The sequence below is a fragment of the Bubalus bubalis genome, chromosome 1 (genome assembly GCF_019923935.1).
Source record: "Bubalus bubalis isolate 160015118507 breed Murrah chromosome 1, NDDB_SH_1, whole genome shotgun sequence".
Lineage (NCBI taxonomy): Eukaryota > Metazoa > Chordata > Mammalia > Artiodactyla > Bovidae > Bubalus > Bubalus bubalis.
In genome coordinates this window covers 8,245,825-8,262,336 of record NC_059157.1, presented here as the reverse complement: position 1 = coordinate 8,262,336, position 16,512 = coordinate 8,245,825, and the positions used below count along the sequence as shown (strand labels likewise).

Genomic DNA, 16,512 nt, shown 5'->3' with positions numbered 1-16,512 from the left:
TCTTCCCGGGTCGCGCCCTGACAGGGTAGCGGGGGGGGGGGGGGGGGGGTGGGTGTGGGGGAAAGACCTGGCTCCTCGTTCCCTCCGGAAGCCGCCGGGCAGGCAGGAAGTGACGAAGCAGACGCCGTCCGGTCCGCGCGGGAACCGGGTCCGCGCGTCCGGCCGCCGGCGCGGCGCAAAGAGCCCTCGCGGAACAGCCCGGCCGCGCGCAGCCGGCGGAGCGAGCCGCGTGAGTGGCCCCGCGCCCCGCGCCCCGCGCGCCGCGCCCCGCCCCGCCGCGCGCCCCGCCCCGCCCCGCCCCGCCGCGCCGCCCCCAGGCCCGGGGCGAGCCGCCGGCTCCGCGCCCCAGAGACGCGGGCTGGAAGGCCGGGGCTGGCGGGTGGGGCCGCGCGCTGCCCGCCCCGGGACGGGGCTTCACCGTCCGGCCCCCGCTCTGCTTTCCGGGAAGAGCGCGCCTCGAGCGTCTGGGTCGGGCCGGGAGCGCGCAAGTACGTGACTCCCCCGCCGGGGGGTGTCTCCGGGCGAGTTGTGTAACCCTCACCCTCACCGCCGCCGTCACCCCCGGGGCTCCTGCCAAGTGGGAGCCCGAGTGCGCCCAGCACGCGGGTGGTGAGTCACCGAGTCTCTGGGCTGCCCGGCACGGGCACCCTCAGATGCCCACTGCCCTTCATCGGCGCGCGGGTTGGCCCGTGACTTTGTCCCCTTCCGCTCCGGGAGCCCCAAACCTTGAGCGCTTCGGAGGATGGAGAGAAAAAGAATCCAGTCAATGGTGGTGGTGGATTGTGTTGTGTGAGGAACTCGTGGAACTGTTTAAGTGATTCTCATCTGGATTCGTTTCAAAATAACAAAGCTCTTAAGTGAGAGGGGAAATTGGTAACATTTAAGACGTGATGACAAGGGATCTTCAAAATTGAAGATCCCCCTGGAGGAGGGCATGGCCACCCAACTCCAATCTTCTTGTCTGGAGAAATCCATGGACAGAGGAGGCTGGTGGGCTACAGTCCATAGTTTCGCAAAGGGCAGACACGACTTAGCAACCAAACCACCACCACCAGAGGTAGTATCAGGAACCCCAAACAGGAGGGAAAAAAAAAAAAAAAAAAAAAAAATATATATATATATATATATATAGTTTATGATACAGTCACTTGATCCCAAGAAGAGGTTTAGTTCTCTACGTAGAAGTTTGTCAAACTGAAATCTATCCCTAGTTGTTCATGTTTTACCAACTTTATCTCTGGATACTTAAGTTCTCCTTTAAGTTCTAGATACTTATTTCAGCAACTCCTTGCTGAAATAGTTCAAGCATTGATTTACAGGAAAAATATGTGGGAAAGGTTCCGTTTTCTCAGAAAAGCCCTGCATGACAATCCAAGCACACAGCGAGCTTGCTGAAATATCCCTTAATTTGCCAGGAAGGAACCATTGTAATGCCCCTGGGCATTTTGTCCTCAAGAGGGAGGTTGTGTGTGTACACTTGGTTAGCCTGTGGGGAGCTGGGAGGGGGCTGGTCATAGTTCAGGCCACAAGGGAGCCATCGTCTGCACGGTGACTTTGGACAGGCGTACACAGTCATGTCATTGGTCATGATGGAGGAATGGGCAGGACGGGCCTACCCCTGGTGCAAATCTTTCACAACTGCAGTACTAAAAATAACTCAAGTGCATGTCCCCGGAACAGTAGTGTTACTGCATAGTGTCATTGCATACCAATCAAGTTGTATAACTCTTGGTAAAATTTCACCATTTGTGGTCAGCAGTCCTTTAGACTCCTTCTCCAAATATAACAAGAGACTGGCATATTTGTAGCAGGAGGAAGACAGCTCTGTAGGAACACACCATGTATTGAGGGGTGCAGGAACAGAATTTAGTGAAACGCTGAAGCAAGAGATTAACCTGGCTCAGAACAGTCAGGTGTTAGAACACAGGTAGGAGACCCTTTCACAGTTGTGTCAGATAAAGGGCACCTACAAGATGTCTCAGTAGCCATAGATATGTATGTTCCTTGTTCCTTCTCTAATTTCTTGTTAACTCCCAATCCTGAAAACCTACCCCATTCAGGGACGGCATGGTAATGCCAGGCCTTCCACAGCTTCTCAAATCAGACACCTAAAGTCAGCTCTCTCTCTTTTTTTTAAATAATTTTATTTATTTTTGGCTGTACTGGATCTTCGTTGTTGCACAGTCTCTTCTTTAGTTGTGGCGAGCAGGGGCGGGGGGCGGGTACTCTGTAGTTGAAGTGCACAGGCCTCTCATTGTGGGGGCTTCTCTAGGGCACAAGGGCGTCAGTAGCTGCAGCAAATGGGCTCAGCAGTTGTGTTTCCTGGGCTCTAAAGCACCGGCTCAAGGGTTTAATTCCTCTGAGGTATGTGCGATCCTCCCGGACCAGGGATCAAACCCATGTCCCCTGCTTTGGCAGGCAGATTCTTTACCATTGATCCACCAGGGAAGCCCTAAAGTCATCTCTTACAGCCGAAACAGTCATTGTTATTTTACATTTTGGCACCAACAAAAATCTAGAAAAAAATTCTAGATTCCTTGCCCATAAAGACAGTTATCGTCTCTGATCTTCCAAAAGTTTCCCCTTTTAAGATAGGCTGATTACTTACCGGGAATAATGGTACTGTTCAGAGAAACTCTGGAGTTCAGTTTTAAGGCATAAGAATCGAAACTGAGTAATGTCAAATCCCCCTGCACCTCCCACTCTCTAAAAAAAAAAAAATCCATCGCCAGTCTTCAGTAGCTAGTAACTGTGTATGTTTAATGATTTAGTAATGTTTAGATCTTGCAGCTATAAAATTTTATCATTTAAATTCTGTTTTTATTAGTCTCTAATTTTCCTAAGACCAATTTGTATTTTCATCAGACACACAAAGATGTTTCAGAGACATTACTCTTGCTCTCAGTGTCTAGAATTTAAGTTAAATGGCCATTCAGTGATACTCACTTTATTGTAAATGAGTACAGTATCTCCCCAGACCTCTGATAGAGATTGCAGGTGTAAGAAAGGGGCCAAAATGCCAGCTGACCTGGGAGCAGACCCTGGGGAAATTTCATTTAATGCAGAAGCAACCTGTAAGAAAGAAAACAGACTCTGCCCTTAATGTGCACTTATTAACTGAGACAAATCTACATTAAGAAACATTTTGGAGGCTCATAGGACAGATATTTCAGTGGAGGAATTTCTACAATGCTTTCACTATTTTAGGATGTCTAGAAAAAATTGCAAAATGATTTCTTAGACATTCCACATACCCTTTTTCTTGGTATTAGAAAATGACTATCATTAGAAACTACAGTAAGTTATCACCTGTCATTTGTTCAGTTTTTCTCCTTTTGATAGAGTGTCTAAAACAACACTTCTGAATTTCTTCCACATATTGAGTCATTTATACTTACTTAGTTGAGATTTAACACAAGGGAAGAACTTTCTCTTTAAGGAACAATTCAATGAACTTCCCAACGGCAAGTGAGAAACCAGGAGTCTTTCCCTTGCTACTTGATACACTTGCTGTTATCACTCTTATTTTCTGTGGGACTGTCCAAAGAATGCACTTCCTTGAATAGAAGTCACAGCTGTGTAAATAGCAAAAAATGACTTTTTATAGCTTCTTTCAACCACATTTGGCCAGGAGGCCAAGGCTGCATAGATAAAGCTGCAGGCATTTTCGTTTTCCAGGTGCGTCAGGGGCCTGTGGAAGAGCATGGTCCTGGCCAGCGCATCTCATCAAAGCCACTGTCACGAGTCCAACACTGTGCTGTTCTCTTAGCATCCCAGCCAGTTGTGTGGGCCTGTGTCATAAGTATTCAGGTGCATTTGCCTGGGTAATAGTTACAGGTTGGAAAATGTGCAGTGATATTTCAACCCATATCCTTTTAGAAATATTTTTTTAATCTCCAAGTTTGAACTTTTAAGTAGGAACTGTGATGTTTCAAAGTCAGAAATAAGGGGAAATGCGTTCTGTGCCTTAGTGATCTAGATCAGGGTTGGTCAACTTTTTCTTGCCTTTTTTTAACTTAATTTTTTATTTTATTAATTAATATATTGAGGTATGATTGGTGGTTTACAATATTGTGTTAGTGTCAGGTATGCAGCAAAGTGACTCAGTTATATGTGTACATATAGCCATTGTTTTTCAGATTGTTTTCCGATATAGTTTATTACAATGTTGATTAGAGTTCCCAGTGCTACACAGTAGATCTTTGTTGATTATTTGATATATAAGTGGTGCATATGTATCGATCCCAAACTCCTAATTTATCCCTCCCCACCACCTCCCCTTTCCCCTTTGGTAACCATAAGTTTGTTTTCTAAGTCTGTGAGTCTGTTTTCTGTTTTGTACATCTTAACAGGCCAGATTGTATATATTTGAGGCTTTGAGGGCTGTGAGGCAAAAATGGAAGATACTGGTAGTACTCTCAACCGTTTAAAATGTATCCATTGGAAATGTAAAACCAGTTTTGGCTCCTGGGCCACAGGGAGACAAGCAGGGGCTGCCGCTGGCCTGCGGGCCCTCTCTTTGCCCGCCTTTGTCCAGCCGTCACACCGTCACCTGCCCCCTTTACTGTCTTACAGGCCCATGCCTGGGGGCTACGGAGTGATGGGGGACGACGGGGCCATGGACTACAGCGTCCACGAGGCCTGGAATGAAGCCACCAACGTGTACCTGGTGGTGATACTCGTCAGCTTCGGGCTCTTCATGTATGCCAAGAGGTAAAGGCTTGAGGTTCTCAGGGTTGATGAGAAGATCCTGAGCATTTGCAAGTTTTGCAGGTTGGTTGGTTTGATCTAAATTTAATGCACAAAAATGATTTCACCAGCATTTTGGTTCCTACTATGAAAGCTCTCTCTCCTCGGCCCTGCCCTCAAATACCAGACACCAGGACTTGGCTTGCAAAACCCAGCTGCTCTGAGAGCCGGGCTGTGAGTGCAGCTCTCGGCTCCCAGGCCAGCTGCTCTGTACTCCCATTCTATCACTTCTGATATAGCTCAGAGTTATCACTCAGCCAGTTCACTGTCACCCTCGGACGAGCACATATTTTTGGCCCACGTCCCTGAAATGCACAAACACCAACTCCTACATGTTCAGCACTTCTGTCCTCGCACATTTCAAGCTTTCCCTTCTGTTTGTTACGCATGACTGTGTCCCAGAACTTAGTGAATGATGTTGTATAGTTCGATTTCTTGTCTGTCCATCCCGCAAACACTCAGTCCCCCGAGAACAGGGGCTTTTATTTAACCTTTGTGTCCCCGAAGTGGCGCATGAGTCACTTCCTGCTCACTGTCGCACAGTTTAACTGTCCTTTTCCACACTCCCTGGCTCCTTAAGAACAGTGAACAACAAGGGAGGGAGGTGTTGCTTTGAAGAGGAAGAAATCAGTAGTTGGATTGAGTTGCTTCTGCTCATAGCCACATGCTTTGTGACGTCCTGTACCAAGGTCAGAGGCTTTAGACAGTCCGGGATAATTAGTCATCCAAGAATAATTGCTGCCTGGCCTGAGAAATAGTTCAGATTCACCCTGCCCGTGGGACACGCAGGCTCGCCCTTCACAGCCCCGTGAACCCTGAGCCGCTGGCCTCCTGGACTCCAGGCTGGGGGGAGGGGCGAGAAGAGCCCCCACGGATCACCCCAGGGCCACTGGCAGGCGACAGTGGTCCCCTGAAGAGAGCTGCCGCCTCCTCCCCACCCCACTGTTTTAAAAGCATAGACAGGCTGTTGTTCGTTTTAACTAGATGACCCCACTAAGGCCATGCTACTCTATTTAAGAAATAGTTTTATTCATTGTTTCCCAGAATTAAGGTCTGCTCACATTCTGTTTATTCACTACCCCCAGTAAATTAGCTTTATTTGCATGACATGACAGGGAGGAAAATAATCGTACTTTTTTTGTCTGTGCATTTTTCTAAACAATAGGGCATTTTTTGTGGAGATGAGGAGAGACATGTCGTATGAAGTGGGTGTATTCAGTCACTGCTTTTCCGTTCTTGTAACTCTGTGACTGTACATGTACAGCTTCTTACTTTTAGTGAAAGAAAGAATACTTGAGCCAAGGTAGCATCTCACGGGGACAAAACTGAAGAGGGACTCATGGCCACTTACGTCCTTTTAATGCAGCTTCTGGTTACTACGATCACGAGAGTGTTACAGTGCCATAGCTGAGAATACAAATCTCTTTTCTGCATCGTTTTTGTGTTTTAGGAATAAAAGGAAAATTATGAGGATATTCAGTTTGCCACCTCCAGCAGAAACTCTGTCAGAGCCCAACTTTTATGACACAATAAGCAAAATTCGTTTAAGACAGCAGCTAGAAATGTACTCCATTTGTAAGTATACTCTGCCTAATTACATATATGTTGTTCAGTCGCTCAGACCTGTCTGACTCTTTGCAACCCCATGGACTGTGGCCCACCAGGCTCCTCTGTCCATGAGGTTTCCTGGACAAGAATACTGGAGCGGGTTGCCATTTCTTCTCCAAGGGGATCTTTCTGACCTAGGGATCGAACCTTCGTCTCCTGCTTGGCAGGCAGATTGTTTACCACTGCGCCACCTAGGAAGCCTTATTACATACATAAGCATGTTTAATACATACTTTTTTAAAAAATTTGTGTGTAGTTTTCAAAGGTTATCAGAAATAAATGATGGTGGCACAAGGAACTATATTCAATATCCTGTAACAAACCCTAATGGAAAAGAATATGTATATATATGTATATCACTTTGCTATACTCCAGGAACTAGCACAACATTTTAAATCAACTATACTTCAGTGAAAAAAAAATTCTTTTTAATTTTAAAAAATAGCTGATAATAGACGCGTAGCACCTGGTTTGCATGAAGTTAGAGCTTCAGGACCCTTCCCCCATGCGGAGCCGTCCCCCCGAAAGGAGCCCTACCAAGCTGTTCATGTGATCATGTTTTTGAAAATTCAGCAAGAATTAGATGTTTTGCTAGTCGATGAAATTTCTGTCTGGTCCTCCTCTGACTTGCCGCACGTGCAGTGGCGCTGAGGTGGCCACGAGCACTTTGAGGATCCGGCTAAGGGGAGGTTTTGAGTTGAAGCTACTTTTAGTTTGGGTTTGAGTTTTGTGTTTACAGAGTTTGCAGTCACTTCAGTTTCAATTAAATGACTGCGTACGGCAGCCACATTATATGCGTATAGGAGCAGCTTCCAGGCCAGAGGTTATTAACATATCCTGTGAATCCGAACACTGAGTGTGTAGGTGGTGGAGAAGAAACAAAGGTTAAAGGGCGCAGAGCTAGGGTGAATGTTGCATCCAAGCCACAACCTCTGATGCCACCATTAAAAAAAATGAGGTGTGGCTTCATGGTGTGCCATTAAATGAGGAAGGGCAAGAGGTAATTGTATATATGCTAGGGTGCCACTCCTTTAACACTGAGTGACTACAACATGTACGCGTAGTAAAAATGTTCTATCTCATTTTTCTTACCGACGTGTAGTTGAGTTACAATGTTGTGTTACACCTGTGTTTACATGTATATAGCCCAGTGATTCAGTCATACATTTATATATATGTATATTCTTTTTCAGATTTGTTTTTCCCTATAGAACACCACGAAATACTGAGTATAGTTCCTTGTGCTATTTAGTAAGTCATTGTTGGTCATCATTTTATATTCAGTTGTGTGTGTTAATCCCAGCCTCCCAGTTCATCTCCCCCCCACTCCTTTATGTCTGTGGGTCTATTTCTGTTTTGTAAAAAAGTTCATTTATATCTTTTTTGTTTTTTAAGATGTCGCGGTATCAACGATATTTCCTTCTCTGACTTCGCTTATATGGACGTTCAAATTGCCTTCATTGTCTTGGCTATTATAATAGTGAACTTGGCTTGGCTGTTATAAATAATGCACCTATGGACATTAGGGTGCATGTACCTTTTCATATATCCAGTTTTCTCTGGGTGTATGTCCAGGAGTGGGGTTGCAGGATTGGATAGCTTTAGTTTTTAAGGAGCGTCCATCCTGTTCTCCATAATGGTTGTACCAGTTTAGACTGTAGGAGGGTTCTGTTTTCTCCACATTATTATTTGTAGACTTTTTGATGCTGGCCATTCTGATCCTTGTAGTTTGGATTTGCCTTTCTCTAATAGTTAGTGACGTTGAGCATCCTTTCATGTGCTTATTGGCCCTATATTATGTCTTTTTTGGAGAAACGTCTGTTTAAGTCTTCTGCCCATTTTTTGATAGGATTGTTTGTAAAAATGTTCTGTATAATTATGCAAGCCTGGAGGAAATCTTGGAAAGATACACATGAGATTATTAGCATTCATTACCTTGTTGGGGATGCTGTGGAACTCAAGGAGAAAAGACAGTATTTTTAAAAGAAAGATGTCTGCAGTAAAATCTTAAATGTGAATGCATGCATGCTCATGGATATAAAAAGAAGCAAGGAAGAATGATCAGCAAGATATTACTAGTGTATCTCTCAGGAGACTAGAATTTCAGGTGAAAAGTAGAAAAAAAAATACATATATATATATAATTTTTCTAACACAAGTAGAACTTCTAAAAATTCTTCAGCATAAATTTCACCCTGAGAACTATAGACAGCAGCTCCTCTGTGGAAAGGGGCCGCAGGGCTGATCAGCTGGGAGGAAGATGCACTTTCAGTGTTTCCTCTTTGCGTCCCTTTCGCATTTTGTGTCATATTCCTGTGTTACTAGCTCAGAATAAGAAGTAAACCTGAATTTAACAGAGCAGCATTATTCCTAGTAGCCAGAAGATGGAAACAACCCAAGTGTCCTTGGCTCCTGAATGGTCCACAGCCTGCGGTCTGTGCGTGCAGGGGGTCATTCAACCTTTAAAGGGAAGGAAATTCTGACGGGTGCCACAACAGGCATGACCCTCGAAGACGTTATGCTCCATAATTACTCTTATCAGGAGCGAAGGAAGCCACTCACAAAATAACAAATAGTGTGTGATTTCACTTCTCTGAAGCAAATTCCCAGGGACAGAGTGGAGTCCTCACCAGGAGCTGGAGGAGGAGGGGACAGGGAGCTTCTGTGCGAGGAGGAGAGAGGCCAGCGCGGGGTGGCGGGCAGACGGGTGCGGCGGTGGCAGCGCAGCAGTGTAAATGGAGCTTCTGTCCCCGAACCACTTAAAAATGGCGAAAATGCAAATTTCAATGTTTTTGTATTTTACCTCAAAAAAAAAAATCCCCAAGAAAACCTAAGTATTAAAAACAAAAACACAGAGAGCGAGAAGCTCTGTATGGAAAGTTAAAGGACTAGGTTTTCCCTGATGCCTACTCAAAACAGAGGTTAGTGGGAGTGCCCTGGTGGCCTAGCAGTTAGGATTTGGTGCTTTCACTGCAGAAGCCAGAGTTCGATTCCTGGTTGCGGAATCTTAAGATCTGCAATGCCGCGCAGCACAGCCAAAATACAAAAACAAACAAGAAACTCCCAGAAGTTAGTTGGCATCAAAAAAAAAAAAAAAAAAAAAAATCCACTAGCATAGCATATACAATTTTAAACCCAGTGTACCGTTCTTTTTCTTCTTTAATGAAAATGGCATAAAAATGAAATTTGTCCAAATGCCTGTATTTATAAGGTGTGTTAGTTTTCTGTTGCTGCTCTATTACCACAAATTCAGTGGCTGACACAGCACAAATCTTACAATTATAGGTTAAAAGTCCCACAGCCATTTCACTAGGCTAAAATCATGGTGTCAGCAGAGTTTTGTTTCTTTCTGGAGGCTGTGAGGGAGAGTGTGTTTCTTTGCCTTTTCCAGCTTCTAGAAGCTACCGCATTGCTTGGTTTGTGGCCTCATTCACCCGTCTTCAAAGCCAGTGGCATTGCGTCTTTCTGATCATTCTTGCATTTTTATAGCCCCCTCTGTCTCTGAACTCAGCCAGTAGAGGTTCTCTGATTTTCAGGGCCCCTGGGATCAGGTTGGGCCAAATAATCCAGGTGATTACATAATCCCCCCTCTCAGCATCCTTCATCACGGCTTTAAAGTCCCTTCTGCCCTAGAAGGTAACATATTCACTGATTATGGAGATTAGGATGTGGATTCGAAGCTGTTGTTCTTATAAACAGTGAGTATTCGCACATTTAATGAGTCCCATCACTTTGCATCATTCTTAGTGTTGATGACATATGTAATCCTGATTTAGTCTGTAGGGTCAAGAAAGAAGCAGACAAAATTCTCTTCCTTCCAGATTCTCTTCTCTTTCCTTAAAGAGTGAACGTGAAAGTTGCTCAGTCTTGTCTGACTCTGTGATCCCATGGACTATACAGTCCATGGAATTCTCCATGTCAGAATACTGAAGTGGGTAGCTATTCCCTTCTCCAGGGGATCTTCCCAACCCAGGGATCGAACCCAGGTCTTCCTCATTGCAGGCAGATTCTTTACCAACTGAGGCACCAGGGAAGCCCAAGAATACTGGAGTGGGTAGCCTATCTCTTCTCCAGGGGATCTTCCTGACCCAGGAATCAAAGTGAGGTCTCCTGCATTGCAGGCAGATTCCTTAAAAAGGAACCCCCAAATTGTATAAGTTTTAGGCCACAAAAGTCTGGATCCACCCTGAGTATATAAACAAATAGTATTTCTTCCTTTGCTGGTAAAAACTTAACAAAGAGACTGAAAGCTTCAAAGCTAAACCATTCACAAGACTTTGGCCCTCCACTCTCTAGTTTTCAGGTTAAGACCTTCAATAATTATTTCTCAGAAAAACAAAAACGGTACAGAATTGCAAGTCTGTTTTTTCTTCTCGTTTACATTAATGACAATGTTCAGTAAATGTCTTAGGCTTGTCATTTGATATATAGTCAAATTCCTTATGGTGTGGCAAAAGCATTATTAATCATTTATCTTGAGGTGGAGATGGAGGATAAGAAAGAAGGACATTACAAAATGTTACTTTGAGTTTAGTAGCTTTATTAGTGTTTACCCTATATTTTGGGCTTCTCAGATGGTGCCAGTAGTAAAGAACCAGCCTGCCAATGCAGGAGACATGGGAGATGCAGGTTTGATCCCTGGATCAGAAAGATCCCCTAGAGGAGGGCATGGCAACCCACTCCAGTATTCTTGCCTGGAGAATCCCATGGACAGAGGAGCCTGGCGGGCTACACAGTCCATAGGGTCACAAAGAATTGGACACGACTGAAATGGCTGAGCATGCACTCACTCTGTATTTTAGTGTTCTGAATAAGCCAGTGTACAAAACAATAATAATAAACATTTGAAAATGGATATCAGCACTGATGAGAAATTAGAGGATCACAAAGTATCATAAATTTCCTCTAGTGAAAAAAAATTGTTTAATTCTAAGATAATTCTTTTGGGGCTTCCCTGGTGGCTCAGACGGTAAAGCGTCTGCCTGCAATGCGGGAGACCCATGTTCGATTCCTGGGTTGGGAAGATCCCCTGGAGAAGGAAATGGCAATCCACTCCAGCACTCTTGCCAGGAAAATCCCATGGATGGAGGAGCCTGGTAGGCTGCAGTCCATGGGGTCGCTAAGAGTCAGACACGACTGAGCGACTTCACTTTCACTTTCACTTTCAAGCTAATTCTTTACTGAGAATCCTGACTTGACTGTAATTTAATGATGTGAGCTCATAATGATTTTGAGACTTTATTAATTGTATCTCCTTTTTTCTTGTTTCTTCTTTTGTTTATTTCCTAATAGCCAGGAAGTATGACTATCAGCAGCCACAGAGCCAAGCTGACAGTGTGCAGCTCTCGCTAGAATGAAATCTCAGAAAATCAGCAGCATAAATGCTTGATGTTCAATAGTGCAGTCTCCTCCTGCTACTAAATCATGACCATAAAATCATTCTGTTTGTGACTTTCCCCCCAATTTTTTGGTGTGTTTGGTTTCACTTTTTAAAATTTTATCTCCAAATCATTTGTTCCACAAGTTAAAAATGCCTCCAAAGGCCTGAACACAGAGAGTCTGGGGAGGTAAATGGTCAGCAGAGGTGGCAGTCTTACCTTGTGAAGACCTTCACTGCTTCAGGATGCAGTCAGGAGCAAAAGCTCAAGAGTTTGGAGCCTAGGCCGCTTTTGAACGTTTTCGCAAAATTAAAAAATAAAAATCAAATCATTGAAAGAACTTCCTCTTCGATTGTCGTGGGATAAATGTCGTAATGGATAAGGGACTAACTAATGTGTATTCCTGTGGCTGTTGTCACCTCCGGTTGAATTAGCCATCTTTGCTTCTTCAGGAGTCACACAGGAAACTGTCTTTTCTGCACCATGAAATCCTGACGCACACCCCCCAGCTAGTTGTGGAACTTGCCTGGGACTGGAGTTCGTTCCCCTTCATTGTGTTCCCACGAGTTCCTTCCACCAGAAGAGTCTTCTTCCAGCCATGCCAGGGCTGTGCTGCTGAATACATGGGCACCTCTGACAGGTGCTAGCTACTTGCTTTGGGATCCTATGACTATAAATGTTTAACTATCTAGCTTCTTGGGCTTTTTTTATTTTTTTTAACCATAATAAGCTTTCCGGTAGACTCATACCTTGTACCATTTTTATGCTGAAAACTTCATGCTGAAAACACTGAAATGTTTTTGCCCAGTTTTTCCTATTTATTTAAAGAAAAACTGGTTGGAGGTAATAGCAGGTATGTTTAACTGTCCATATAACTGTTCAAGAATTTGTTTTCAGGACTTCCCTGGTGGTCCAGTGGCTAAGAATCCATGCTGCCAGTGCAGGGAGCCTGGGGTTCAAGCCCCCGTCAGGCAACTGGATCCCACGTGCCACAGCTAAAGATCTTAAATGCTGCAACTAACACCCAGAGCAGCCAATTAATATTAAAAAATTAAGAATTTGTTTTTGAATCAAAATGCAATTTTAAAAGTTAGTTAATATTTTAAATGTTATTGCCTTTTCCTTTACAATTATGAAGTAAAAAATATAAATTTTATGGGTTTTTTTAAAGATTTTTTTTTTTTTTTGAGGTGGACCATTTTGAAAGCCTTTATTGGATTTGTTATAATACTGTTTCTGTTTTTTGTGTTTTGGTTTTTTGGCCAAGAGACATGTGAGATCTTAGCTTCCTAAACAGGGATCAGACCTGCCCCCCTTGGATTGGAAGGCAAAGTCTTAACCACTGCACCACCAGGAAAGTCCCAAGAATATAAATTTTAAATGAAAAAGTTTAGGCCAAATGAAATAATTTCAAGAAAATTGCACTTATTTTAAAATTTATGTCACTCAAAAATGTATATATTTTATAAGGTGGATTGTTGATCAAATGAAATAATTCTTTCTTAACCCACAGATGAGTTTGAATTCCCCACCTGTACCCAGAATGAATACGTAGACTGAAGGATTGTAAACAGTGGTAATTATGGCCTGGGACAAGCAGAGCAGCGAGAGAACAGTCTCTTAAACTTTGCTCTTATGTAATCAGGAGTGGGAGTGGTTCATATGCTGTCACTGATGTGAGGCACAAACCTGGACAAATTATGAAAACTGGCTATCTCAGCTGATTTGAACAAACTGTGTACCTAAATAAATAAAAATCACAACAAAACTGATGGTGATGGCTTTTTATTTGTATCCACTAGCCATGAAATTAAAAGGTGTTTTCTCCTTGGAAGAAAAGCTATGACCAATCTAGACAGCATATTAAAAAGCAGAGACATTACCTTGCTGACAAAGGTCCATCTAGTCAAAGCTATGGTTTTTCCTGTGGTCATGTATGGATGTGAGAGTTGGACTATAAAGCTGAGTGCCGAAGAATTGATGCTTTTGAACTGTGGTGTTGGAGAAGACTCTTGAGAGTCCCTTGGACTGCAAGGAGATCCAACCAGTCCATCCTAAAGTAGATCAGTCCTGAGTATTCATTGGAAGGACTGATGCTGAAGCTGAAGCTCCAATACTTTGGCCACCTGATGTGAAGAACCGACTCATTAGAAAAAACCCTGATGCTGGGAAAGATTGAGAGCAGGAGAAGGGGACGACAGAGGATGAGATGGTGATGGCATCGCCAACTTGATGGATGTGAGTTTGAGCAAGCTGCAGGAGTTGGTGATGGACAGAGAAGCCTGGCGTGCTGCAGTCCATGGGGTCGCATAGGACACGACTGAGTGACTGAGCTGTACTGTAGACAGTATCAGATGGTTTTTTATTTGCATCCACTAGATGGTGAACATTGGACTCTGGTGAGTGAGAGAGGAAGATTCCTCCTCATTTTTCTGTAAAGCCTGATGATGGGAGTCACACCCCCTACCAGCAGGATCAACGGAGAGGCCGCTTTGAAGTTTCCTCTCTGCTTCCACAGCTGAGCAGGGAAGGGGGGATGCCCTGCGGCCACACTTCAAAGCCACGCCAGCTGACCGTCCTGCTTCTGCACCCCCTCGCCCCCGGGAATCCATCAAGGGTCCACGAAGGAGCTGTTTTCTTTGGAAGAAAAGCGGAATGGCTAATAAACAGCTCACTAACACTGGTGTTCTCCTTTTCCTCGTTCCTCTCTTTCACTGCATGAAAGATGTGAGGTTAGTGCCATGGGCAGCTCCCCTGGGTGCACAGCTGGGCCAGCCCACTGCTCCAAGGGCACAAAGGTTTGTTCTCAACCTTACACCATTTCCGGTGGAGTTCTTGAGGATTCACCAGGAAGTAAGACGCAGAGTTTATGGTAAGATTGCTGTAATGTTGGAAATATATTCAAGTATTCAGTGAAAGTAAGAGAGGAAATGGTATTAAAAGTAACTTCAGATATTAAGAATAAATGTGTCTTAGACACTACTGTATATAAAATAACATGATATCACTTATATGTGAAATTTTAAAAAAGTTTTACAAATGAACTTATTTACAAAACAAAAGACTCACAGATTTTGAAAGCAAACAGTTACCAAAGGAGAAACGTCATGGGGAAGGATAAATTAGGAGTTTGGGATTAACATATGGGTTCTGGAAATAAAAAGGACATTTGGCTTATATCCAACGTTATGCAAAATAGCAAAGCTCACAGAAGAGCGACTGGAGCTTAGTCTTCATGTGTTTCCCACGCGATTCCCTAATAAAGTCAGAGCCAGACAAAACTACAGAGCAGGAAGCATCTCCCACCTGTCTTTTTGCCCCTCTTCAGCCTCTTTCCAGGCTGTATGGGTGAGGTTAAGTCTTGATTAAGGATTTAAGAGTGAGGATGAGGAGTTAACCAAAGAACTGAGGTGAGCCCTACATGGAAACTTCCAGCAACAGGTTGTCTTTCTCCTACCCTGGACCTCTCACCCACAAATGAACAAGCAGCCTTTAACGCTGGAGTCTGCGGACCTTTATTTTATTTACATACAGTAAAAAGCTAAAGCTGTACAGCAGCCACACCCAAGCTAGGAAAAGGATAAGTCAGAGGGGAAGCAAGCAACCGTCTGGGGTCATTGGAGTTTCTCTGTCCCAAATGTGATACTGAAGGAGTACTGTGCTACTCGTGTCTTTTATTTTTGATGTTTCTTATTCCAAAGTTTCTTTATTCTCTTCCAAATCAAGAAGCAACAGAGGTCTCATTATTAGGAAAGAGTGGCTCCATCCTGGGGATTTTCATGAAAGAAATATTTTGACAGATTTCAAACAGGCTGAAGAAAGCTGAGAATTTTTAACTGCAACCAATGTTGATGTTGTTAAACTCAACTGCAAATCCCTTTGACCTCAGAAATCTGGAAAAAAAAAGTCCCACATGAAATATTTATGATATAACAAGTAAAGGTATTTTATTTATTTGGGGGGAAGGGATTATGTCTCTGAATAACATTTTATTTTGAAGTTTAAAAAACCAGGCACATTTAAGTTGACTACATGCCAATATGGGCTTCCGTGGTGGCTCAGACGGTAAAGAATCTGCCTGTAATGCGGGAGACCTGGGTTCTATCTCTGGTTTGGGAAGATCCCCTGGAGGAGAGCATGGCAACCTACTCTAGTATTCTTGCCTGGAGAATCCCCATGGACAGAGGAGCCTGGCGGGCTGCTGTCCATGGGATTGCAGAGTCGGACACGACTGAGCAACTAAGCACACAGCATGTGCTAATATAAATCTTGTACCTGGAATGCTTTCTCATAAATAGTAACTGCTGCTGCTAAGTCACTTCAGTCATGTCCGACTCTGTGCGACCCCATAGACGGCAGCCCATCAGGCTCCCCCGTCCCTGGGATTCTCCAGGCAAGAACACTGAAGTGGGTTGCCATTTCCTTCTCCAATGCATGAAAGTGAAAAGTGAAAGTGAACTCACTCAGTCGTGTCCGACTCTTAGCAACCCCATGGACTGCAGCCCACCAGGCTCCTCCATCCATGGGATTTTCCAGGCAAGAGTACTGGAGTGGGGTGCCATTGTAACTAGTCCAGAGTAAATGCTTGGTAGATAGTTGCTGAAATAATTAATTAACTCATCAATTTATAATGTTGATATATGGCAAAACCAATACAATATTGTAAAGTAAAAAAATAATAAAATTTATAAAATTGATGTTTATTTTTAAAATAATTCTGCTTCTGGTAATGGAGGAATAATTGTGTCAGACTCTCTTACAGATAATGAGTTCAGAA

At 43.8% G+C, this 16,512-nt stretch overlaps 2 protein-coding genes across 5 annotated transcripts in view; one reads left to right on the top strand and one right to left on the bottom strand.

The window, feature by feature from the left end:
• Positions 1-206, bottom strand: part of SLC20A2 (solute carrier family 20 member 2) — a 113,406-nt gene extending 113,200 nt beyond the window's left edge. The window contains exon 1 of one of the 2 annotated variants that reach the window (XM_044927806.2): positions 68-206. The gene's annotated coding sequence lies outside the window, so the exon portion shown is untranslated. The remainder of the gene's footprint in view (positions 1-67) is intronic. The other variant, XM_044927879.2, reaches the window with a different exon arrangement.
• On the top strand, positions 92-13,507 carry SMIM19 (small integral membrane protein 19). 3 transcript variants are annotated; one of them, XM_044928058.1, is made up of 4 exons: positions 92-229; positions 4,576-4,713; positions 6,200-6,324; positions 11,650-13,507. In XM_044928058.1, the coding sequence occupies exons 2-4, from the start codon at positions 4,580-4,582 to the stop codon at positions 11,712-11,714; spliced, it is 324 nt and encodes a 107-aa protein (XP_044783993.1). In that variant the 5' UTR covers positions 92-229; positions 4,576-4,579; the 3' UTR covers positions 11,715-13,507. The 3 variants fall into 3 exon arrangements, with proteins under 3 accessions (XP_044783993.1, XP_044784024.1, XP_006075777.1); XM_044928089.1 differs by lacking the exon at positions 92-229 and adding an exon at positions 301-609; XM_006075715.3 differs by lacking the exon at positions 92-229 and adding an exon at positions 302-488.
• The last annotated feature ends 3,005 nt before the right edge of the window (positions 13,508-16,512 follow it).